The sequence below is a fragment of the Xenopus laevis genome, chromosome 5L (genome assembly GCF_017654675.1).
Source record: "Xenopus laevis strain J_2021 chromosome 5L, Xenopus_laevis_v10.1, whole genome shotgun sequence".
NCBI classification, from domain to species: Eukaryota; Metazoa; Chordata; class Amphibia; order Anura; family Pipidae; genus Xenopus; species Xenopus laevis.
The window spans coordinates 35,748,470-35,776,116 of record NC_054379.1 but is presented as its reverse complement, the minus strand read 5'-3'; the positions used below and the strand labels follow the sequence as shown (position 1 = coordinate 35,776,116).

General features: G+C 39.6%; 1 protein-coding gene across 1 annotated transcript in view; it reads left to right on the top strand.

Annotated features, from left to right (window-relative positions):
• bub1.L (BUB1 mitotic checkpoint serine/threonine kinase L homeolog) overlaps positions 1-10,494 on the top strand; it is a 37,327-nt gene extending 26,833 nt beyond the window's left edge. Inside the window, 9 exon segments of the mRNA NM_001088647.1 lie at positions 287-374; positions 3,559-3,827; positions 4,328-4,474; positions 5,286-5,398; positions 5,785-5,946; positions 6,701-6,858; positions 7,760-7,937; positions 8,669-8,775; positions 9,263-10,494. Coding sequence (NP_001082116.1) covers positions 287-374; positions 3,559-3,827; positions 4,328-4,474; positions 5,286-5,398; positions 5,785-5,946; positions 6,701-6,858; positions 7,760-7,937; positions 8,669-8,775; positions 9,263-9,455 — 1,415 coding nt within the window. The 3' untranslated portion in view covers positions 9,456-10,494.
• The last annotated feature ends 17,153 nt before the right edge of the window (positions 10,495-27,647 follow it).

The window sequence follows — 27,647 nt, the reverse complement described above, 5'->3', positions numbered from 1 at the left end:
CGGCGTGCGCTACTATTTGGGCAGATTGGGCGGTTTTTCCAAGTCCAAACCCGCGGCACACCTAACATTAGTTTGCGGCACACCAGTGTGCCGCGGCACACAGGTTGAAAAACACTGCAATAGAGCAGAACCTCCGGTGCATAAATCTAGATCTTATTCTATGCTCTGTGCATACACTGCTCTCTAACTGGATAATATGCGTGAAAGACTTTTACCGCATACTGTGTAGTGGGCTTCCTACTTTCACACTTTCTCAATGCCTTTTTGTTTTGATTTGTCATTTCAGAGAATGCAGTTGCTGAAAGTGTCGTCCATACTGTCTTTGACTTTGCTGAGGATAAAGTAATCCAAGTCTCCAAATCCCGTAAGCTAAGGTAGGGTACAGTTGTACTTTTTAACTCCTTCCTTGCAAACTTTGTTCGCGAAAGAAAATGTATCTTTATATTTATAGGAGGTGCTCAATGCAGGCCATGCTGCAAATAGAATGCCTTCTTGTATGCAAATCCAAACGAAACCAAGGCACACTCCATTCAATGCTTCTGCAAAAATCGAAAACGCTTCTTTTTGCTGGGATCTCACTTAAATAAAGAAGCGTTTTTGATTTTTGCAGAAGCATTGAGTGGCGTGTGCTTTTGTTTTGTTTGGATTTGCATACAGTTGTACTTGATTTACATATGCAACAGGTATTCCTTTTAGGCTCATGGCACATGAGATGGATGTTTTTAGCTGGTGGAGAAAGACCGTGCTCATAAGCAAATATGATCTACTGCATGGTTGATTTACGTTACAGTTAAGGAGGCTACTCTTCCATGAAAATAAGTACCTGCCCAGGGTATATTTGTATCAAGTACCTCTCTACTTTTACTCTTGTGAATGGACACTGCCTAGGGCAGCTGCTAGGGATCCTTGAACAAGCGACAGTTGGGGTCATTTATAAAGTTTGCGCATCGCATATTTATTCGCAAATGGTTGTGTTGCCCATGTTTTTTCCTGAACGCTAATATATTGCACTACTCTGTCCGTTTTTACGAATTTGCATTGAGAATACATTTTCGCAAATGATACGGGTGTTTTCTTGAGTGCACCCACTGTGCGGGGTTGTTGTGCATAAAAACAGCATTGACATTAAATTTAAATTTGCAATTTGCAAAATTGTTTTGCGAATATTTTCCTTGTAGCATAATTCAAACGCAATTTGCTATTTTTGCCATATTTAAAGAGCTCTAATAGACATTCACAGTGTGAAAAAAAAAATCACAATTCTGTTTGCACACTCTTATTTAGCTTTATAAATGTATCCATGTGCAGGGCAAATATATTCCATGTGTGACCCAATCTGCCCAGCACCAAGTTTATAATTAAGCCCCACTATGATGTCATGCTAGTCAATAGTACCCTAGTCCAGTAAGATACTACCAACCAAATTGGCACTCTCTGGTGATTAACCCTTTCTTTGTCCTTTTATGACCGATTCAGGGTTCCTGCTGAGTTTGTAAATATGCTGAGAGCTGGAGGGACAGAGGGTTGGTTTACCTTTAAGATAACTTTTAGTATGTTATAGAATGGCCATATCTAAGTAACTTTTCAATTGGTCTTCATTATTTATTTCTTTTTATAGTTTTTTTTTTTTTTTTTAAATATTTGCCGTTTTCTTCGGACTCTCTGCAGTTTTCAAATGGGAGTCACTGACCCCATCTAAAAGCAAATGACATGTAAGACTACAAATATATTATTCCTCTTTTTATTCAGGCCTCTCCTATTCATATTTCAGTCTCCTATTCAAATCAGTGTATGGTTGCTTGGGAAATTTGGACCCTAGCAAACAGATTGCTAAACATTGCAGAGCTGCTGAATAAAAAGCTAAATAACTGAAAAACCACAAATAATGAAAACCAATTGCATATTGTCTTGGAATATCACTTTCTATTCATACTAAAAGTTACCTCAAAGGTGAACAAACCCCTTTAAGCTGATGCACGTATCCAGGGCCGCCATCAGGGGGGGACAGGGGGGACAAGCGTACCGGGCCCGGGCATGAAGGGGGGCCCGGCAGCGCTGCATTTTTTTGAAGATCCGGGCCCCCCTTACGAGCGCCCGAGCCGTACGTCTTGCCTCTTCAGTGCCGAATGCGGAAGTGCCGAAAAGCCGAAGCCGATGCGACGAAAAGACCCGAAGTCACGGAAAAAGCCGAAGTCCCGAAGTCACGAAGCGCCGAAAAGACCCGAAGTCACGAAAACAGCCGAAGCCGAAGTCCTGAAGCAGCGCAAAGACCCGAAGTCACGAAAACAGCCGAAGCCGAAGTCCTGAAGCGGTGAAAAGACCCGAAGTCACGAAAGGAGGCGAAGTTGAAGTACTGAAGCCATGAGTTCAATTCTACTGAACACCAGTTTGTGTTTTTTTTTTTTTTTAATCCCCTGGCCACCAATGTATTATTTTAATATTCTATAGGCCCCTGCCACCAATCTTTTTTTTAAAACTTTTGTTTTTGGGGCCCCAATTTTTTTTTTTAACTCGTAAGGGGCCCCTTGCCACCATTGTTTTTTTTTGGGTTTTTTTTTTTAAAAAAAAATTAATTTTCTTTTTGGTGGCCCCAAATTTTTTAACTTGTAAGGGGGCCCCTGCCACCAGTTTTTTTTTTTTTTTTTCAAAAAAAAATTTTTTTTTTTAAAAAATTTTTTTGGGGCCCCAATTTGTTTTTAACTTGTAAGGGGGCCCCTGCCACCATTTTTTTTTTTTCAAAAAAATTTTTTTTTTGGGGCCCCAATTTGTTTTTAACTTATAAGGGGGCCCCTGCCGCCAATGTTTTTTTTTTTTTTTCAAAAAAAAATTAATTTTTTTTCAAATTTTTTTTTGGGGCCCCAATTTGTTTTTAACTTAGAAGGGGGCCCCTGCCACCAATGTTTGTTTATTTTTTAGTTTTTTTTACATTTTTTTTTGTTGGGGCCCCAAGTTTTTTTTAACAGGGGGCCCCTGCCACCAATGTTTTTAAAAAAAAAAAAATTAATTTTTTTTTTTTTGGGGCCCCAATTTTTTTTATAAGGGGGCCCTGACCATCAATAGCTTTTTACAACTTGTGTGGGGGGGGGTTACTTTTTTAGCGCTGATGTCTGTGTGGTCTTTTAACTGCGATGTGGGCGGGATATGGGGCGGAGCTTGGTCGTCAGTGTGGGCGGGGCCCAGGGGGCCCCAAAAATTTTGTTGTACGGGGCCCCGTGATTTCTAATGGCGGCCCTGCACGTATCTGTCAGATTTGCAGTGTCCTATTAGAGCATTGCAACAAGAAACCAGAATGGTCCATACATGGGCTTTTATAATAACGGTATATTAAATCCCACATACATGGGCCTGTGTGTTCTCCAATGCTACTAGCAACACCCAGTGCAGTGCAATTAATATGCTTACCTTGTTAAGCCTGTTCAAATCCACAAATTGTGGGGAAATCATTATCTGAGCCTTGCTTTCATATAATTGCTTTAAAAAACAATATATTAGATATGCAGGCCAGGCTGCTTTTGTATACGTGCAATGATTGTAAATCTGTATTGTTTCTCTTTGTAGTCCAATACAAGAACAAAGCCCAGAGCATTCCAAAATCTCGGGTGCAGTGCAGTCTCCTTCATGCACTGTTATACCTGCTGAATCTCCGGCAGCTGAGCTTATATCTGATTATGTGGAGCAGACCGGCCAGAAACTGGCAGCATGCAAACTATCAGATACATTGTACCAACCCGCACTGGGAAGCTTGGAAGATCCCTGGGGGGTAACCACACAAACTCTGGATCCATATGAAGAGGAAAAAACAGAAACCATTGTTAATGCTCCACCTGGTAAAGTATTTTTTATATATATATATCTATCAATTACATTTGGGTTAGCTGGACTTATATAAAGCACAAACATAATATATGATATAAGAACAATTAATGTATATTGGGTATTTTACATTTTGTGCTGTAATATATGCCCTTTTTTTAAGTGGATCTACCATATTCAGCTTGAAAGGGTTTCCCAAACTACACAGCAGCTTTTTGTTTTATATAAACTATAGAAGTGTTTCTGAAGCAAACATTTTATTTGGTGTTACTTTTTATATTCTACCAATCAATCAGCCTTGATAGATCCCTCTACTATAACTGGTTGCTAATTGATTTAATTCTAGTAAATTAGATATTTTTGTTTTTACCTGGCCTTCTGCAGCAGGATTAACCTTCCCATATACATACTCCATTATTCAACTCTCCTGTAACTGCAAGCTGCAGCCATTCAACTCTAGATAAACCGTAATGATGATGAATGATTAGAAACTATACTTTTATTCTCTTAACAGAACTGGTTATTATTGAAAATGCATGGGATGAAAAACGAATCGACCGTCTCCTGTCTGAACTACCAAAATCACTTGGTTCTCATGAAAACTACTATCAGTGTCACACAATGGTTCCTGTTTTGAAACCCAAGATGGAAGTGAAGCTGGGTATGTACTTATCCTTTTCTCATTTGGTTTCATCTTTATTTACGTCCAAGCAGTGTTATTTGTCTAACCCAGTGATCCCCAACCAGTGGCTCGTGAGCAGCATGGTGCTCTCTGATCCCTTGGATGTTGCTCCCAGTGGCCTTCCTTAAAGGCAAGGTTTATTTGCATAAAAAACATGTCTACTGCCAAACAGAGCCTCTTGTTGGCTTGCAAATCCACATAGAAGCTGCCAGTACCCAATCACAGCCTTTGTCACCCAAGGGACTTTTTGCATGCTTATGTTGCTCTCCAACATTATTTATACTTAAATGTGGCTTACGGGTTAAAAAGGTTGGGGACCCCTGGTCTAACAGCTTGCTATCTACAGTGAAATCTAATGCAGGCTAAGGATAAATCTAGGCACAGTTATACTAAGAGCAAAACCGACAATGACACTTATGGTGTTTTTCTCAGTCACTTGAATAGCAGACACCACTTTCCATTCAAGTGAAGGGAAACGCCTACTCGCAGAGAAGGTTGTTTGATTAGTGCTGTTCTCCCTGAGAGTGCCACATTGATCAGCATGGTCCCAAGTACCATTGGGCTTATAAGAATAGCTGCCCTGTACCTGCATGTGAATATGTCTACCATGTTGGTATATATACGGGAGGAAAATAGATCATCATTAAGCCCAGAAGAGCATCAGTTTGCATTTCAAGCAACACGCAATTTTCTGGCAAAACCCATTCTAAGTAGATAAACAGACCAACAGCATTTGTATGCCTGCATAAAGTATTTACTTCTGTATTAATTCATTGTTCTTTTCGAAAAGGATCCAATTCATTTTATATTGATAATCTGCTCGGGGAAGGAGCATTTGCGCATGTCTATCAGGCCTCCTTGTTGGATACAAATATCCAGAGTAATCAGAAGTTTATATTAAAGGTAAGGAAACCAGTATGTCACTATCTACTGCCTATTGCACTGTATCTGCTTGTGCCATAAACAAGTATTGTTTCGTAATAGGTATGAAATTATACTGAGCACTAAAGAGTTTTTTTCAGTTGCTGAATAGTATGAAGTTATGACCTTGTTTGAGAGTGTAATTACCCAGTAAAGACGAGCAAAACACCAGCAGAGTGTCCGAGCAAACACATGTGAATGTTCACATACTTTTTACTCTAAGGTCGATTTTTATGCTAGTTAGTTCAATGTTGCTGTAATGTCTTTGAGACTTTAAATAACAAAGGGAAATTCATTATTTGATAATTGAGGGTGCACAGTTATATTGGGGACTTACATGTATCTGGATTTTATTTTTTGACATTTAGGTTCAAAAGCCAGCCAAGCCCTGGGAGTTCTACATTGGAACACAGATAAGAGAGAGGATAAATCCAGAATTAAGGCATCTGTTTATAGGCTTCCATGCTGCACATCTGTTTGACAATGGAAGCGTGCTGGTTGGTGATCTGTACAACTATGGTTCATTGCTGGTAAGATTATCATTATTTACTTATTCATATTTCACATTTAAATACACACTATGGTAATTTTAATCTGGAACCACTTAACCTGCATGTATGTTTTTGGAGGGTGGGAGGAAACCCAACCAGACGCTGAGATCATGCAAACGTCTTACACTTCTTTACAACCATTCTGTGTTAGTGTTAAAGGAGAAGGAAAGCTACAGAGGCATTTTATTGCCAATAGATTAGCTGCAATAGTGCAAGCAATAACACTATATTTATTCTGTAGAATGCTTTACCATATCTGAGTAAAAAACTCTAGAAGCTCTCTTTGTATGTTTAGGATAGCCACTCCATATTAGCTTGCTGTGACATCACTTCCTGCCTGAGTCTCTCCCTGCTCACTCATAGCTCTGGGCTCAGATTACAGCAGGGAGGGGAGGAGACAGGGGGAGAGGAACAAACTGAGCATGCTCAAGACCTAGCCCTGGAGGTTTAAGATGAAAACAGGAAGTCTGATACAGAAGCCCATGTGTACACAATACAAGGAAAGAAATGCAGTGTTTCTTTTGACAGAGGACTCAGAGCAGCATTACTTTGAGGGTTTACTGGTATATTTATATAGACCTTTCTGATAAATCTTACTTAGTTTTAGCCTTTCCTTCTCCTTTAAATAGAGCAACATAACAGTATCCTCTTTGTTTTAACCCCCTAAACTGCAATGTAAATGAGTCCATTAAGACTATTATTACATTCACATCTTTCTTTTTTTGCTCTATAGAATGCCATTAATCTGTACAAGAAACTGAGTGAGAAAGTAATGCCAGCACCACTAGTCATGTATTTTGCCATCAACATCCTCTACATGGTGGAACAGCTCCATAACATTGGGATTATCCATGGAGACGTCAAGCCTGATAACTTTGCGATTGGTGAAAGGTAATTGTCCTACCAGTGGCAGTTTATGTTAACATCACAGTTGTTTTACTATTTTGATTTGATGTCCTATTTGTTATTGCGACAGTCGTTTTTACACTTTTTAGGCTTAAGACCCCACTTGAGGTATGCAACAAACTCATTAAGAGTTTACACATCTATTGTCATTATAGATAGAAATCCTATATTTCCAAAAATATGTTTACAGAAAACACGCATTAAACACGAATATCCCTGTAATTTACTTTCTGCCTTTGGGCAACCCAAGGTTTCTACAGATTGGAACTGTTTTTGTAAAGTGATTTCAAACTCAAATAGGGATGCACCAAATCCGAATCGGTTTTTGATTTGGCCTTTTTCAGCAGGATTTGGCCGAATCCTTCTGCCTGGCTAAACCAAATCTGAATCCTAATTTGCATATACAAATTAGCAGTGGGGAGGGAAATTGTGTGACTTTTTGTCTGAAACAAGGAAGTAAAAAATGGTTTCCCCTTCCCACCCCTAATTTGCGTATGCGTCCGAATCTTTTGTGATGGATTCGGAGGTTTGGCAGAATCCAAAATAGTGGATTCAGTGCATCCCTAAACTCAAAACGCTTTAATTTAATGATTTTACGCTTCCTTGATGCATTTTGGTTTTTTTTGCAGGAATTTCACTGTTTCATAAAGCAGAACCTGACCAACATGCCTGACTTCTTTGCTCCCTTATTGGAGATGTACAGTTTAAGGCTAGATGCCCCATCTCAACTACTATCCAGTATATTCTTAGACCTTATGTAAATTGTGTATGGAGTTTTGTTCTCCATAATAAACATAAGAAAAAAAATCTCAAGACTTTAATCGACACAAGAATTTCTAAAGGAAATTGTTTAGCCTTTGATTAATGTAGGATTTTTGTTTGTCAGGTTCCTGGAGAATGAATCGTGCAGCCTTGATTTTGTATCTCATGGTCTGGCATTGATTGATCTGGGTCAGAGCATAGACATGACTCTCTTTCCTAAAGGAACTGCTTTCATGGGAAAGTGCGATACGTCTTGCTTTCAGTGCACTGAAATGCTGACTAAAAAGCCATGGAACTATCAGGTAAGTTTCATCATATTGTCTTCTCCTTGAAATGGCTGTCAATTGACCTTTGCCAAGAGCAATGTCTGGCCTCTACAAACAGCTTATATAGAATTCATAAGAGACCAGTGATCAGCAGTGCTCATAGAAGCAATGTCACCTGATTATTACCACATTTTGCCTAAGGGTAAGGCCAGACGTGGCGTTTTTGCAGCGTTTTTACGTTGCGTTTTTAAAAAAGAACAGCCAGACGTAAATACGCTACTGAAAACACATGCAACCGTCAAAATGCGTTTTTCAGCACGTAGGATTCTTTTCCCAACATGCACTTCTCATTGTTCTCATTGAATTTGGACGCCATATTTAAAATACGCTGCGTATTTACGTAAAGTGTGGTTTCAAACGTGCAGATCCATCGAGTCTATTGATTTGGTAGTTTCTTGACGTATTGGCGTTTCTGCTAAAAAAACACCAATACTAGTGTCCTGTGGCGGATTTCAGCCAGTAACAGGAATGGAAGAAAATCAGATATAAAGTAATTAAACATTCACCCTTTAAAAGTCCATACAGATATTGCAAGCTCAATTATAGCATCTGGTGCAGTCTTTTCCTTCTAAAATTAATGATATGATGCATACATTGGATACATCCATCAGATAATTTGTTTTCAAGTGATTTACTGGTATTAAAAAAAAAAACAGAAAAATGCTGCCTTTCTCATCAATCCTATGAAATAATGTTTCTGCTTCCAGACTGACTATTTTGGAGTGGCCGGGACAGTTTACTGTATGATGTTTGGCAATTATATGAAAGTGAAGAACGAGCAAGGAGTCTGGAAACCAGATGGATCTTTTAAAAGGTATTGTACTCATTATTACTCAAATAATTCTAAATGCTGACTGTAACAATTTAAATAAGCCTCATTAACCCTATAGTGTCCTACATGAACAGACAAAGTAGAGACAAACAGAATAAGCTGCTGTTCTCAAGCTTACCTGCATTCATGTGTGTACAGCTCCATAGGTAATACTTTGGCTTATATTTGATCCTCACCTTACATTCACTGGCAATTGTAGCTCCAACCATGAACCATCTACTTCTAGTTGATTACGTAGGCTGGTAACACTGGGTGCATTTGGAGGGGAAACCCGTGTTTGGGATATGCTACAGGCAGCAAGAAAGCTTTGGCTCGTACCTTTTTAGTTTGAGCCAGTGTGTTTTGTTTGGTTTTTTTTTAGCTCATCAATGTACTGTAAATGCCTTTAAAGTAAATTACTAAAGAATGTTCACATGTTTGATACTAGTTTATAGTTTATCCTGACTTTCTTTATGTTCATGTTGTTTAGATACCAACACGGGGAGCTTTGGACGGAGTTTTTTCACACCTTACTGAATGTCCCTGACTGTCACAGTCCATCCCCACTCCGGGCCCTTCGGGAGAAGCTCATGTCAACATTCATGCTGTACACCAACAAGATCAAGTCATTCCGCAACAGACTTGTCATCCTGCTTCTAGAGAACAAGCCTTCCCGCAAATAGACTTTTAAATCCAAGCTCAGTCCTTAGTGTAGGTTTTATGGAAATGTATGGACTTTGTAAGCACTGCAAGTACCTACTCGGCTCAGTGGTTTGAAAAAAAATGAACCCAAAATAATTCCTTTGCCAATACATCTGCAAGGAGGAAAGATCTACTGGCAAACACTCAAGTCGTCCAGGCTTCGTAGTAATGTGCGTAGAATTGTAAACGGCACAGTTTTAAGATGTAACTTCTCTGGGACTCCAGCCAATCTGTTTACAACTTGCATTTCTCATTAAAGGAGAAACAAACCCTTAATAAAAAAAAAATAAAAAAACCTACCCTACATAGACCCCCCTCCCAGCCTAGCTGCTCCCTGGGCAAATGCCCTTAACTCTTTACTTACCCCTCCATGCAGATTCTGTTCAGCGGAGTTCACGAGCGCCATCTTCAGCTGCTTCGGTAATCTTCGGAATGAGACAGACGCTTCTGCAATTTTCGTGAGTTTTGGCGCATGCATAGTTGTTGCGAAACAGATAATTGCTCCAACTGCTCATGTGCCATTTCGCCAGTCTCATTCCGAAGATTACTGAAGAGATGGCGCTGTGAACTCCACTGGACAGAATCTGCATGGAGGGGTAAGTACAGCGTTGGGGGCATTTGCTTGGGGGGGGGCAGCTAGGCTGGGGGGAGGGGGGTCTATGTAGTTTAGCAAGTAGGGTTTTTTATTAAAGGTTTGTTTCTCCTTTAAGAGTATACCAACCAATATGGTGCTAGCCAATTCTATCTGCCATGTGCTCTGAGATCTGCCAACATCATGATGTATTGTTTATAAACAACACTTTTATTAAAAATGTTATTGGCTGCGTGATGTTTTTACGCAGTTGTCTTGCAGATGCTTTGATTAGATCCCGCTATGTACGAAGCAGAAAGAATTTTATGTGTAGACCATTTGTATTTTGTAATATTTCTGTACATAATTTTTTTTTGTGGGAAGGAAAAAAAAAAAAGAAGCAACTTGACAATACAACTGAACTATATTAATAAAAAGTATGTATATAATTTAAGTTGCAATGCGTCTGTTATTTTTGTTTGCTTTAGATATACTGAGCAGGCCAAGATCATTTGATATGTGCTTTTAGTCTGTGTTTTCTTTTGTGCTGTAGAAAAGCATCCTCTGCCATCAGTTTAGCTCGCGAGCGTCTATAGCAATGCACTAATCAGCAGTTGTCTTTGCTATGGTGTTAAGGATGTGCTTTAAATGGCAAGAAAAACAAACCCACAGGAGTGGAGTAGTCTTTATCTTACAATACAGTCTCATGCACATTACTTGCACCATATGTTATGTTTCTCTTTTTTACATATATATTGTCTTTATGTCTTCAAACTTTTTGGAATTTAGGTCCTATTTGAGTCTAAGGGCCTATTAATCATGCTGTGTAAAAGTTGGAGGAAAACATCACTGGTGGTTTTGACCAAAGCAACCAAGCGGATCTATGCTTTGTTTTCTAACTTGTAGGTGACTTTTACTCCGCTTTTTACACAGCATGATTAATAGGCCCCTTATGGTCTGGCCCTCCTTGGCTCATAACAAGGGTACATATGTATAAAAACATGGTCATTAACAGTTACATAAATATCCAGTTCCATGAATATTAAAGTTAGCAAATAAGCAATGGCCCACACATTTATTCCAATTTGACCTTCAGATGAAGTACCCTTTCCCACTGTTCTGGCCCCACAGTATGAGTACTACTGGCTTAGGCTCTGTCTTTATCTGTATCCCATTCTATTTGCACCTTATGCTGCCAGCCCTGCTACCCAATCCTGCATAAAGGAGAAATGGAAGGGGGTAGTATCTGAAACTCACCCTTAAAGCGACTTCGGAAAAACGAATCGTTCCGAATGCCACCCCGCCAGTGATTTACATTCTAGCCGGTTAGTCACCCGAAGAAAAAACGATTTGTCGACTAATCTCCTGAAATAGCTGCGTGCGTCTCTGCCCTTAAAAACTAAAATAATGACCTTGGGCAAATGCTAACATGATTTCCATGTCACATCAGAATGAGTCAATAGCACTTTAAAGGGCCGCTATATCCCATATCCCTGTTGAACAGGAGTTCAATAATTCAGACTTGTACCAAACATACATTTTTTTTGCCTATTTTAGTTAAAGGGGTTGTTTACCTTCCAAACCGTTTTTTAAATTCAGTTGTATTCAGATTGTTAGCCAGAAATAAAGACTTTTTTTCAGTTGCTTTCCAACTTTTATATTTTACAATTTTTCCAAAAGCTTGTAAGTTTAATGTTCCTGTCTATTGTTTTAGTTACATTCAATGATACATTTCTCAGCAGCATCTGTGGAGTATTAGCAACTATCGTATCAGTTCTAACAGCTGCCTGTAATCGGGGCCGCCATTAGAAATCAGGGGGCCCCGTACAACAAAATTTTTGGGGCCCCCTGGGCCCCGCCCACACTGACGACCAAGCTCCACCCCATATGCCGCCCACTCCACATCGCAGTTAAAAGACCACACAGACAAAAAAAAGTAACCCCCCCACACAAGTTATAAAAAGCTATTGATGGTCAGGGCCCCCTTATAAAAAAAATTGGGGGCCCAAAAAAAAAAAAAGTGGCAGAGGCCCCCTTACAAGTTAAAAAAAATTGGGGCCCCAAAAAAAAATGTTTTACAAAAAGATTGGTGGCAGGGGCCTATAGAATATTAAAATAATACATTGGTGGCCAGGGGATTAAAAAAAAAAAAAAAAGACACAAACTGGTGTTCAGTAGAATTGAACTCATGGCTTCAGTACTTCAACTTCGCCACCTTTTGTGACTTCGGGTCTTTGCGCCGCTTCAGGACTTCGGCTTCCGCTGTTTTCGTGACTTCGGGTCTTTTCGGCGCTTCGTGACTTCGGGTCTTTTCAGCACTTCGGGACTTCGGCTTTTTCCGTGACTTCGGGTCTTTTCGGCGCATTGGCTTCGGCTTTTCGGCACTTCCGCATTCGGCAGCGCAGAGGGAGGACGTACGGCTCGGGCGTTCGTAAGGGGGGCCGGATCTACAAAAAATGCAGCGCTGCCGGGCCCCCCTTCATGCCCGGGCCCGGTACGCTTGTCCCCCTGTCCCCCCCCTGATGGGGGCCCTGGCTGTAATGAAACTCTTTCAAACACTTTCAAACAGCAGGTGGGGGGCAGGGACTTCCCAGAACTTGAACAGCTTTGTTTGTTGTTTCACTGTTTAGTGATCTGTACCCGCAGACACAGTGCAGTCTGTATATTCTGATTAATCAGTCTTGCTGTATCAGCTTCTGGCAGATACTATTTGATTTGTGCTGTTTTGATAATTTATGACAATCCCTGAATTTAACCTCCCAACTGAAGCCCAGACCACATTGAGCATGTGCAAAGTCTTGTTATTCAGAGATGTATAACAAAATAACGTTACAAGATGATGACTCCCTGAGGCCAACTTTGAAAGCATAAATCATTTGTTTTGCTTCTGGTGCAGTAAGTTCATGTTTATGATTAGTATACAAAATACAGCATTTCAACATTATTCTATTTTAGACTTTACTTCCCTTTTAAGGTTTGGAAAGATCCCTTATTCATAAAACTGTTGGTCCAGAGATTACAGCCACTCTTTATCCTTTGCTGGGATCCCCTGGGCAGATGCATATAAAGTATACAACCTGGCATGCAATTTCTGTACTGCACCTGCACCTTCATTCAGCCTAAGAATGGAAAGAAGGATTACAATCACTGCTGCAAAATGTACCCCACATGTTTTAAAACTTATGGAGAATAACATTACTAGGGGCAGATTATGCTTTTGTTCGTGCATTCCCCTCCTGAAAGAGCATTTTCAAATACTAGTGTTGAGCCCTTATACACGTATAACAACAAAAAGAATGGGCGCTTTGTTAAAAAATCTGCAGAAAAAATCAGCTGAAAGGAAGATTTAACAGGGAACCAATCCAAAGAAAGGAAGATGAAGGGGAATCTGCAACCTATCTTTCCTTGTGTAAAGGCAGAGCTGTGATTGGCTACCACATCCAACCATGCTTTTGGACAAGGACCCTATGACACTTCCACCTGTCACCTGTAACAGACAGCAGCCCACAGGTAGCTCCAATAGAGGTAACATTTTTAAAGTTTAACAGTCATTTTTAGCCCAGATTGACATCAGATAATGCAAATCAACAGTAACTTAGATTTACAAATAACTTTAAAATGGCACAAAATACTAAATACGTGTATGGGATTTATCATTTGAAATGCCTGGGTCCTTGAGTTTTCTCAATATGGTATTTTTTCTGCCAGTATATACGGTTTTATTATTATTATAGAGAAAAAGGACATTCTTTTTTTTTTTTTTTTTTTTTTAATGGAAATTTGCTTAAAATGGACTCCATGGGTGAAGGTCTTCCTGTAACTCAGTTTTCTGGATGTTGAGTTCCCAGATAAAAGATCCTGTACTTGTAATACATATATTGGAACATTGCTTTGAATTATATTTTCCTTCACTGCAAAAAAGCAGTTTTTGGGTGGTTTCTCTTCAATAGGCTTAATTTGACATTAAATGCATGAACTCCTGATTGGACATTTGTGTTTATGCCATATCCCCACTTCAGAGGGAACGCTTCAATAAGTTATACGCTTTAGTGTGATGGCAGACGTGTCCTTTAGTCACCCAGTGAGGACAAATAAACATTTAGGGGCAAATTCACTAAGATACGAAGTTGCACCAGCGACAGCTTCGCCGCACTTCGCCAGGCATAGTTTCGCCAGCGCTGCGCAAATTAACTAAAATGTGAAGTTGCGCTCATGGGGCGAACGGTAGCGAAGTTGCACTATCGTTAATTCGTCAGGCAAAGCAAAGTTACGCTAGTGATGCCTAATTTGCATACGGCGCAAAGTTAAAATATAATGGACGTTTATGTTGCAGCAACTACATTACACTACACAAGCCCAGGAAACCTTTAAGAAATAAAAAAAGGTGTTCTATTGCCCTACACATGTGCCCACTGTTGAGTTGAGTTGCCATATGTTAGGAAATCTAGGGGGGAAGGAGGGTACCCCAAAAAAAAATTATGCTATTTTTCACGCTATCATTCTTAAAAAAGTAAGACACCAGCGATTTTTGGGACTTAAAATTTTTTTTAACTATTTTTGGACAAACTCCTATCTATTGTATTGAACTTCGCCTTATCTGACGCAAGAGGTAACGTTCAGTAAAATGCGCAAGTCAGTAAATTAGCGTAGTTACGTCCCGTCGCCATAGCACAACTTTGCCTGGCCAAAGGGTGCGAAGAAGCACTTCGCTAGCGAATTTACGACAGCAATCGGTGAAGTAACGAAATGACAAATTTGGCGAATTTGCACTAGCGTTAGCCGCTTCGCGCTTTAGTAAATTTTCCCCATGGTTACATGCCTACCAGGATTACTATAAATCACTAATGATAAAACATTTGCATTGCACAAGGCAACTTCAGGCTATAACATGATGAATATTTTTTACCACCAATGATTTACATTAAGTAAAGAATATAACGGGACGTTTTGTTGTCTGCTGGTTGTGGGATAAGCAGGGGTGACCAAACATCCTGTCTACCATAACCCTAAATATTATATTTGGTTTATGATATGGACATTAGCAACTGCATGTGTTATAGCAGTCAAAATCATGATCCCCCAGTGATGCTTGTATCATATTGATAAGGCAAAAATGATTGCCATCTACTTCATTTGCATTAGTCCATAACCAGCTGGTTAGTCTAGAAACCAAATCCAAAACTTTGTTGTCATGTGACTTCAGTGTTTGTGTGTAAATATATATTTATCTGGCGTATGATTCCATTCACCCCAAAGTTTCATGTTATGTTTAATTTATATATCTATATTATCATATTTATATAGGACTCCGGTAACAGCAAGGTAGCTCCTCCTCCCATCAGTAGGGGAAAAAACAAGCCATGAGCCAACCAGGTATATAACATGTTCTGTGTTCAGTCTTTTCTTTTACTATATCCTGTATATATACGGTAGTCATATAAAAAACTTTGGGAACACCTCTTAATTCTTTGGAGTTTTGTTTATCATTGGCTGAGCTTTCAAACTAACAACTTCCTTTTAATATATAACATGCCTTATGGAAACAGTAGTAATTCAGCAGTGCCATAAAGTTTATTGGATTAACAGTAAATATGCATCATAACAATTAGACAGTTGCATAAATTTGGGCACCCAACAGAGATATTACATCAATACTTAGTTGAGCCTCCTTTTGCAAATGTAACAGCCTCTAGACGTCTCCTATAGCCTTTCATGAGTGTTTGGATTCTGGATGGTTGTATTTTTGACCAATTGTCCATACAAAATCTCTCCAGTTCAGTTAAATTTGATGGCTGCCTAGCATGGACAGCCTGCTTCAAATCATACCATAGATTTTCCATGATATTCAAGTCTGGGACTATGACGGCCATTCCACAATATTGTAATTCTCCCTCTGCATAAATGCCTTTGTAGATTTCCAAGTGTGTTTAGGGTCATCGTCTTGTTGGAATATCCACCCTAAGTATTGATGTAATATCCCTGTCTAATTTTGTTATGATGCATATTGCTACTTTGAAAGCTCATCCAATGATAAACAAAACTCCAAAGAATTAAAAGGGGTTCCCAAACTTTTTCATATGACTGTATGTATATATATATGCACATGCCCCTGTTCTATACTTTAAATTACCTGTTCAGTTTGTTTCAGCATAATCTTTAATATATCTATAATTATATTTTACTGTATAAAACAGCTTCACCTGGATTTTTTGAAAGAATTCGTAGGCTTTGTGTCATCTTGCCCCGAGAGGAGAAGGTAAGAATACTAAGACCTTTGGATATTAGGGATACATTAAATACAGGTTTTTCTTTGAACTTTTTGTTGCCATTGAAGAATTTTACTTAGATGAATCCTTAGGACTGGGGTAACCGAACCTGAACCCTTTCATCCACCAAAGAGAAAAACATTTGGCTCATAACAGATCCAGTACACTTTTTAAAGAAAAGTTTGTGTTTATTTTATTTTACTTGACTACATCTTTATATGTCTGTGTATACAGGTATGGGATAGGATATCTGAAAACCTGTTATCCAGAAAGCTCAGAATTACGGGAAGGCCATAGACTCCATTATTATCAAATAATAAATAACTTTTTCCTCTGTAATAATAAAACAGTACCTTGTGCTTAATCCAAACGATTATATATTTCATCCTTATTGGAGCCAAAAACAATCCATTTGGGTCTAATTAATATTAAATTATTTTTAAGTACACTTTCGGGCAGATTTATCAAAGGTCAAAGTGAAAATAAAGTTTCTAGCTAATTTTTGCGTACTTCGACTAGGGAATAGTCCAAATTCGATTTGAATTTAAAAAAAAATTAGAAGATTCGAAATTCAAAATTTATCATGTACTGTCTATTCGATTTCGAACATTCGCCATCTAAAACCTGCCGAATTGCTGTTTTAGCCTATGGGTGACCTCCTAGATCCTATTTGGAGTCAATTGGTGGACTTTGAAAAATCTGAGGTTTTTTTGGGAAAAAACTTTGGATCATACGATTCGAATGCGCTATGACTTCGATTTGTATGATTTGAATTTAATCGAAAACGGACCTATTCGATAAAAAAACTGACCTATTCGGCCAAAAAAAACCTTCGATTTAATTTCGGTTTGTCTTTTTGAATTTGAAATTTCTAAGATTTTCAAATTCGACTCTTGATAAATCCGCCCCTTAAGGTATGGAGATCTAAATTGCACAAAGTTCCCTTATCCTAAAAACCCCAGGTCTGGAGCATTCTGGATAACATGTCTCATACCTGTATATCCAAGCTACAGAAAAAAAATCATATATAATAATTTATCAATGATTTTACATCAATATGCTTAATCCTTTTTTTATATACAGTAGAACCCCCATATTACGTTTTTCATGGGAATATGGTGTAGAATCCAGGAAAAAGTAAAATCAGGGAAATGTATTATGCATAATATATAAGTGGAACCACAAAACAACAATGTAAAATGAGGGAACACAAAATCAGGGGATGTAAAATTGAGGTTCCATTGTATTATTTTTTTTATAGGAAACTTTTGTCATCATTAAACCTAAGTCTATGTCCTCTCTGGAGAATGAGAGGATGGCCCGTCTGGAAAGCCTGGAAATCAAAAGAGATCTTCTAATTAACAAGATGAAGTCATTAAGGCAAGAAATACAGACACTAATGGAAGAATTAGATAAGTTTGAAGTTGAACAGAATAAGAAAAAATCCAAGCTCTTCAAAGGTATAGTTTGAGAGGAATCATATTGGCCTTCATTTCTCCATTTTCGGTAAATTTTACAGCTAGCAAGAGAGGGGATTACATTGTTTTTTATTTTTGCAGCCTATCTGGATAGGAGAAACAGTGACACATCCGATGGATCAGAAGAGACAGACGAATGAATAGAGAGGGAAAAAGGGAGAGAGAGGTACTTTGCGCAAGAGAAGATATCTTAAGCAAGCAAGAGAGACAAAGGACAGTTCAGAGCCAGAAGACATCATTTTTTCTGCATGATCAAGCTCTCAATAAAATCCAGTGGTTTTCCTTCTGTAGAGCATTTTATGCATTTCTAGTTGTTATATTTATTGTATAGTACAGGGCCAAGCTCCAGTATTACTCCCTCTTTATATTAAATATATATTGAGAGCAGAGCTGCTGCTGCTGCTGCAGGTAAATGTGCTGTGCTCTCACACTTATGGGCTTTTCCTTAGATGTGTGGGGGAAGAGTTCTGGTTGTTCCTGGTGTGTAAGAGGAAGCCCAAGAGAGGAGCAAGAGGCCTGAGAGCCTCTTTTGAAATTTGAATATTACATTGCGAGATGTGAATTTTTAATATTATTTGTTTTTCTCTTTGCGATTTTTATTACATTCCCCCGTAATTATTTGATTAATAGGGAGTATATGGGAGATGGCCTTCGGAGCTTTCTGGATAACGGATCATATACCGGTACCTTGTAACAGAATTGTAACGAAGTCTCACCGGTAACCCTGGTAGTCTAGTGGGGGGACGGCAGGGACACCTGCCGCCCCCTCGGCGGGGACGCCCGCAGCTCCTCTTCTTGCGCTGGCTCCTTCTTAGTGCGTGCGGGTTTAAAGGCGCATGCACGCTGGCGTAATGACGTCAGCGTGCAATGGCGCCAAATTTAAAGGTATTAAAGGGGCATTCCCACTGTTTGTCATTGCCCGTGATAGGATTGAATTTCCTGGTGCCCCTGAGCCTTGTGCTAATCTGTCTGTTATCTTCTGAACCTGTTTTGACCCCTGCCTGGCTATTTTGACTATTCTTACTTCTGGATCTTGACCTTTGCCTGCTTTCGACAACGCTTCTGTTTAACCCCTTATTTGATCACCCGGTTTTGACCCTTTGCCTGTTTGACGATCCTTGCTATCCGTCTGCCTCGACCCAGCCTGCCTGACTACGATTCTGCCTATTCCTTGGTACCGTGACCTTCAACCCAAAAAGACTCTGCTAACAGCCGTGCCCCTTTGCTAGCCAGAACATCTCGCCTTGTACCTCTCGTTAAGTCCAGGTGGCACCCAAGTAAGCTGAGGGCTCCTCCCGAAGCCCAACGGTGGTCACACTACTGGTGAAGCCGAGCCGAGACCAGGGTACTTGGCACTTGTTCTGGTATCGGGTGCCGGCCGTGACAAGAATAAAGCACAAATGGTTTATTAATTGAAATCTGGGTAATTCCCACTTGGAATGAATCCCAATACAGTTCAACACATGGCCTGCATACTAATAGACGGACCCATCTGCCCTTGGAATTCTTCAGTTCCACAGTAGCAATACAAGACAAGCAAACACAACAAATGAGAGGTGTCCTGTGTTTCAGGTGCATCCATGGGCTCCTAGTGCAACACCCGGCACTGTATGAAGCAACATAAGGCACATTCTCCCACACCCATTCAATGAACAAACCTTTCTGAGCATCTTTTTCCCAGATCTGATTTATTTCCCAGATATCATTATTGTTAGCCTATAAATGGAGGGCATGTGAGAGAAGAATACTAGTTACATGACACAAACAGTCACAATATTTATATTTAATATAATTTAATGTGTGAACTAGAGATGCACCTAATCCAGGATTCGGTTCGGGATTCGGCCAGGATTTGGCCTTTTTCTGCAGGATTCGCATTCGGTCTAATCCTTCTGCCCGACCGAACCCAAATCCTAATTTGCATATGCAAATTAGGGGTGGGGAGTGAAAACACGTGACTTTTTGTCACAAAACAAGAAAGTAAAAAATGTTTTTCTCTTCCCAACCCTAATTTGCATATGCAAGTTAGGATTCAGATTCGGTTCAGTATTGGGCCGAATTTGGGGTTCCGCCAAATCCAAAATAGTGGATTCGGTGCATCCCTAGTGTGAACATTCATTTAGCTACAAAATACACAGTAGTAAAAAACATATTTACACTCAGTTATAGCAATATAAAGAAGGACAGGACAGTCTGCATCTGGCACAGTCGCAGAAGAGAAGGGTGTCCCCCAGTCCCCTCGACTCTGCTACTGGATATAGCAGCAAGTGTCCAGCAAGCTCATGGGGTTTAAAAGCAGCTGCTTCTAAATGAAGTGCAAAGAGTTGTCCGCATCCTGCACATACAGGAGGGGCAGCACATGTGTGGGACTTGGCCATTACCTGGCAGTTGTTAAGCACAGGGCTATGCTGCATTATTCTCTTTGCCTTGCCTCACATGAACTATTAGGTGCAGGGGGCACAATAGCACAAGGGCATAACTGGTTTGTATTAGAGCCAGAAGCAAGTTGTGGGTGCATTGCATGTTGATGGAGACAATTCTGTACTATAGGGGTACATCATACCCTAATATGGTAGGAAGGTTTCTCAGCTAATTCCTCAGACTTTATAATGAGAACAGAAAGAGCATTGCTGGCCCCTTGACCTTAGCACAGAACTCATTCTCTCCCTCAGTGGCTCTATAAACACATACAAAGTCTTGTCAATGCAGCACGTGGGAAATCACTTGTGCAACAAACATTACACATACAGAATGTGCTTATTCATTTATTGAGTTGGATTTTCCTTTCTCAAACTCCCAGTGCATTGTAGCTAATGAACAAATCACAAAGACGCATATTTGGCCAAGCAAATTGTCAGCTAATACTCACTATGTTTACAGATTGTAATTACCCATGGTTTATGTGGCCATTTAAGTATGATTTAATTGGACTGGCATTCATTCTGCACAATGCGTGCCAACTCAGTTTAGTAATTGGGGTCATTGGGATGTAAAGTGTTTAAGCATTTTATTATTTTCCAATACTGCATCACTATTGGCTTAATCATTGACTCAGGGTTGAATAGCTTTGATTGATTTAATTTTTTCCCTGTTTTCCCTCTACCATTTTCTTATATTAAGCAGCATAAAAATAGATCTTGCATCTATAACTGGATGAATGTTTGGTTTGTGCAGAAACGTAAATGTCTCCCTCTTGTGGCTAGGAACAAAGCAGGATCCCGCACACCCAACAGATAACAGCAATATCATATGCCTGGTGCTCACTGGCAGAGGTTCGGCAGCTCCACAACAGAGTACAGCAAAGGAATTCCAACGGCACACAGGACTGTGAGAAATCTTCAAAAATGTATTTCAATGCGGAGTGCGATGCAACGTTTCGGGGAGTAAAACCCCTTTGTCAAGCATCTACATACATAGTGCAAATAAATAGAGCAGTGTATTGTTCAATTAGCGTGTCATCATTAATTATCCAATCAGTGTAAGTTAAGAACACATCTAAAAAACTTTCTCATAGATAGTTAAAATGATCCAATAAATAGTGTACAATACGTAAAGTGTCATAAAAGTACATACAATAGCAAAACTAATACCCACAGAATTGTACTCGATAAAAGGAACAAAATTACAATGAGTAATCAGAAAAAATTATTACAATAATATTTACTGTGTCACACTGCAGCCATAAAGCACTGCGTATCTTGACAGCGCTATATAAATAAATGATGATGATAAATGGTTAAATTAACCCTTGCAGGGATTCTTCCAAATTGAATCTTACCCTATACAGGGAAAAGGGGAGGCTGACCCTGGAGTTGCATCGCACTCCGCATTGAAATACATTTTTGAAGATTTCTCACAGTCCTGTGTGCCGTTTGTAATTCCTTTGCTCCCTCTTGTGGCTGATACTGCTCTCTGCTAATAAAATACAATGAAGCTTATGACTAAAACTACAAACTCATGTTTACAGAAAATTGATCATAGAATTGTTCTTAATTATTAGCCGAACACATAAGAATTATTCTAAATAGATTCTTCCTGTTTTATGCTAATCACACATTAACTAAGGAAGGAATATCGGCAGTTTTGATGAGTTTATATGAAAGGTTATAATTGATGTTGTTAAGGGGTAAAACAGTCAGAGAAGACAGCGGGATCATGGGGTATGTGACACAAGAGGTGGGATAAGCAAGACAAACAACATAAATAATGGCTGCCATTATGTTCGACACTGAGAGCCACCAGCCTATCTGAATAGAGAAACAGCCGGCAGAAAGTGAAAGAGTTGATTGCTGCTAGCGAGGTTTTTCGGGAAATATTGAGAAAACCTTTCTGGATGGGAAGCAGTGTTCTCTCATAACTGCTATACCTTTTTTCTGATATCAACAGATTCCTCCACTTTGGGCCTTATTTTAGTGTTCCATTTGAAGGATGTGCTAATATATGGGGAAATAGATCTTTTAAAAGTTGGATGTTTAACCCTTTAACTGCAAGGAACTGGCACCAGTTCCAAAAACATAACAAAGTGCCAGCATTCCCAGCAACATAGATTCTACATTACTGACAGTCACAGCGATGAAGAACATCTCTATCTGTGAGACCTGTCCATTGCTCATATTCTCAGTACTTGAGTCATTCAATATTATTAAGAACACTAGGCCTGAAGTAACCCTCAGTTTGGTGTTGTCTGATTTATTGTTACGGTGGGGAAGGGTTATTAGAGGTGATATATTTATTTATAAAGAAGTAAGAACCAGCCCCAGCCTATGCTTTTCATCAGGTCACTGCTGTATAACTGAATACAATGTAAGAGACCCCTCAGATACTTATAAAAACAGAGAAATGCCCCCGGGTGCTCAGTCACCAAAGCTCTATCCCATTTATTATACAAACAACACACGCAGTAAGACATGGCCTTGTGGGCACCTCCATCTGAATTCTGGGAGCCTCTGCCTTTTGTTCCATGACTCTAACTGGAGAGCTGCTATTGATCTAATACAGAGGATACAACAAATAATACCCATTGCAGAGCTGAAGGTAATATGCTCCGTCCAACGCAGTCGTAGGGAAAAAAGAGACTTTCACTATAAAACTGACTGGAGGTTAACTCCCAATTTTGGTACATATATCACTATAAAACTATTATTGTGTTAAGAAAAATGAAAGAAAAAACTACCATAGATTTCATTTTATTGCTTATATTAAAGGGGTCATTCACCTTTAAGTTCAGGCATCAAAAAAGCCGTACAATCCAAGATTTCGATTTTATCCAGTCTTTTCTTGCCCCAACTTTTTCAAACTTATTATTTGATAAATGCCAAGGGTCCACAAGAAATCCTTAGACCGTGGGCCCACTTTCCAAACTATTATTCCTCTTCTCCTTTCTCAACCTCTTTATTCTCCTAGTCTTTTATATCTACTTACTATAGTCTATTCTTTCATTATTAAGCCTCTTTTTTGCCATAAAGAAATAAGGAATGACCATGAAATTGGTCAAATGTTTAAAAGCAAGAGGCCCACTGACACCTGAGCCCACCGGGAGTAATTTGGGCCCTAGCAACCGAATTGCTAAAAATGGCAAACTGGAGAGCTACTGAATAAAAAGCTAAATAACTGAAAAACCACAAATATTAAAAACTGAAACCCAATTGCAAATTGTCTCAGAATATCACTCTCTACATCATACTAAAAGTTGACTCAAATGTGAAGAACCACTTTAAGCTTTCATTACCAACGTTAGTGTTTAATCAGAGCAGCAATTTATACATTCTGCCATACAGATAGGTTATTATATTTTTTTTATAAAATCTCAATGTTCAGTTTAGACTCACTAGGCACAGGGAACTGAAAAGGACTGGAACAAGATGCAGAACTCCAGATGTACTGTGTTACTATAGACCTACCTTAGCAGGTCACACATTTGGGCAATGCCCCCCCACATACTCACACACCCCAGCACTAAATGTAAAAGCAGTGGTGGGATGGGGGGTCCTGAACAAGAGATGCAGGGTTAGTCATGGGGATCTGGAATAAAGGGTTGCAGGGTTTGCTCTCATCTATTTACGCCCCTCCATGATTCTGATGAAAGTAAGAGAACAACTCATGGGCACTGGATGACTTTTAATCACAATGAGAATAAAGAATGGGGAATGTATTTCCTCATAGAGGCACCACATTTGGGCCACAAGTTTTACACGGATTCACTACTGACTCCAGCTCTAATATCAGGAATGCAGATTTATTATGAGGCCAAATATTATCCATAGAAAAAGCCAGATCAGTCTCTGACAGCACAGATATAAAAAGGTAAAGAATGAGATGAGATTCTTTGCTTTCTTCTGCTGACCCTTTCCAACTATGAAATGGGGGTCACTGACCCCATCTAAAAACAAATTGTCTGTAAGGCTACAAAAGGATAATGTTGGTTTACTACTGTTCCTCCACTTCTGCTTCTTAATTTTTTTCTTATTCTTAGTGTTCCCCCATTTTCTAAACTTCTCCTTCTACAGTTTTAGGGGTACATCACCCAAACTCTTCACACTTCTTCATCCTATAGTGTAGCAGGTTGCTTGTGCTTTTCTAAGTGATCCTGCACTCTGGGTCTTTTTGCGGCGCCCCTTAGAACACCCTAATTTTTCCATTGACTTTGACAGGGAAGATATTCAAACTGCTGCCACTCTTACAGCTTTGAAGCTAAACTCACCAAACTTGAATCACATAATCATGGGGTCCCCCCTGAATGAACTAGGGATAGACAGAAGAGGAATGTACCTAGGGAGCAACGAAGTGGGGGTGCCACATACCTCTTCTTTCACCTACCCCTTCCGCTTTTTAATTTTTTTCTTATTCTTATCGCCCCGATTTTCAAAACGCTTCTCCTCCTACAGTTTAGGGGTTCATCACCCAAACTCTCCACACTTCTTCGTCCTAGAGCTTTGAAGCCACACTCGCCACACTTGAATCACATAATCATGGGGTCAGCATAAATGAAAAGATAAATGAAAAAATGAAATATTTGTTGAATGCCCAAAGGGTTAGGAGCCAACACCCTTTGTCTTCCAATGAAGAAATTTAAACTGCTGCCACTCTTAAGGTGGCCATACACGGGCAGATAAAGCTGCCAATATCGGTCGTTTGGACCGATTTGACCGTTTATCTGCCCGTGTATGGGGGCTTCTGACGGGTCTTCCCGATCGATATCTGGCCACGATATTGATCGGGAAGGTTTGATTTTTACCCGATCGACCCGTCGGTGCCCCTTGGCGCAACGTAATTCAATCGTTCGGCCATACGGCCGAACGTTCGAATTACCCCCGATATAGCCATGCCGTTAGTGCCATATCGGGAAAAGATCTGCTCGTTTGGCGATGTCGCCAAATCTCTAGGGCGCAATGAATTGGGATGCCAAGCACGTTCTTCTTCACCTAACCCTGGTCCGGCCCCTTGTTCTCTCACCTCCACTCTCCAGTGCACTCCTCCATATCCAAAATCTTTCAGTAACAAAGGAAGGGAAACACTATTTCCATGGCACATGCTATCAATGACAGACCAATCAGAAATACTCTGTTTGGTTCAACTCCCTGTAAGCAGACTGCAACTATGACAAAATTGGTCCATGCTATGGAGCTGCTTTTCATCAGGAAAGACTGATTTTATTCTACTGTGCAGCCAGAATTCTAAATCTGGGAAAAAGGTTGTGGCAAGTAGAGTAGCATATATATATATGTATATATATATATAACTCAATCCAGGGATAACATTACAGATTGAAATGAATCAGGAGTACCTAAGATTTTGCCACCCCCAATGAATTTAGTTTTCATTATCCTTTAATTACCCTACAATTAGGGTTTCTTACTCTTAGAAATTGCGGGGCTTCAATCCCACCTGGAAATGCCTTGATCCTTCAATCCCATAACCCTCATCCTCCAAAACTCTGTCCCTAACCAGCCACAAACCTTATGTAGGAAGCCCAGTCCCTTTTGTCGCAGTCCAAGTCTCCTGCTGGTATATGCTTACTCAAGTGCTTAAATCTGTTATGGAGCCAAAACTTTACAGAAAATGAAAGTGAATAATTATGCAAACTGTATATTTCCTTTTTTCTACATAGTTTCAGTGTTTTGAAATAAAAATAGCCTAGAAAACAAAATGTAAGTATAAGATTCATTTTTCAGTAAAATTAAGTTATTCAATGGTCTAAATACTAAATATACTCCACAATCACTATCACAGCCTCATAAATGGTTGAATTGGCACATGGTTACCCATGTGAGCAGTAACGCCACGTCAAGGCTTCAACTCTTGTTACTGTCCATTTATTGCAGCAAATGGCTCACCCTATAATTTGCTGCAATAGTTCCCTAGCTGGTCCAGCACTGAGTGACAAACCGTCATGGGACCTTTCCTCCTCAGTAATGACTGAGAGGCACAAGCTAAATATTCACCAACACACACACATAATTGGCTTTTATTCACACATATACTAGCTAATTTTATTTTGTTGGAGCAAATCTTCTGGTGATAATAGGCATAAGGGCTGAACTCCACGGCAAATTGAGGACCGATTTGTCGCCAGGTGATGACACGCATGTGATGTGTCGGACGTGCAGAATATAATGGGACTGATCGAGAAATCGCAGGTACAAATGACATGTATCGACTGTCGGATGGGAATGCCCCATGCTGCGTCTTCATCCGACAGTTTTTTTGTGTGTCGTTTGTACCTGTGATTTCTTGATCAGTTCCATTATATTCAGCAAGTCTGACACATCGCATGCGTGCCATCACCTGGCGACAAATCATCCTTATCGTGATGTGGAGTTTAGTCCTTAAGAGAATGAAATCCCCAATGATTTGCTAACCATATGAATTGCTGCAATGTTCCCTATTTAGTCCCTAAAGATCTTCACTGGGATTTTTTAAATCAACATTCAGACACAACACTGACACATACATTGGCTATTTTTACTGTGTTGGAGAAAATAACATTGAGACACATAGAGCAGGTGGGATTTATACTGCGCTGCTTGGCTAAGTATATTATTTGCTGCACTACTCCCCTAACCAGTAAGGATTTTAGATTATAAATACTGGTGAATGACTAATGATGTCCCTATTTAGCTGATCAAATTACTAATTTAACTTGGGGTACAAAACAGGTAGTGTCTAGGCAGCGTTTTGAATAATCAAGCTATTTTATGCCCTAGATATTTTTGGTTTGTTTTTACTATGCTCATATGTCTCACAAAGCCATATAACATCCATGCATATTAAAGCAAATCACATAGTAAGCTATCGGTATATATAAGCTAATATTATTGCTGTGGTTTGCTGGAATAGTCCCTGATCCTAGATTCATATGTAGCCAATTACTGGCTTAAAAAAGCCAGCACTGAACCCCCTCCTATTTGATTCAGTTTTGTTTTTAGGGGATTTTGTTTTAGTTTGTTTTAATTTATATTCTAATGGTGATTTGAATTATCTTATCTGCACTTAGTAGTGAGGCTAATGCCACACCAGGCTGTGAAAAAGCAGATCCACTTCCATCTTCTCCATGGTGTAAGTGCCCTGACACACACAGAGTAGATATTGGTGCAAAGCAGCATAAATATGCATTTTCACACCAAAATCTGTTCCATGACTGTGAGTGCACTTATACCATGGAGTGAATGGGTGCAGATCAGCTTTCTCAGCCAGGTGTGGCATTGATCTTATGGTTGAAAAAAGGTGTCCAAATTCAACCTTTTGCTCAAACAGACCCTACCTAATTTTTAGATGATCCAGAGGAAGGCAAAAAACCCCCGTCTGAAGCAGCCTCTAATTTGCTTCAGAAGGGGGAAAAAATTCCTTCCTGACTCCAAA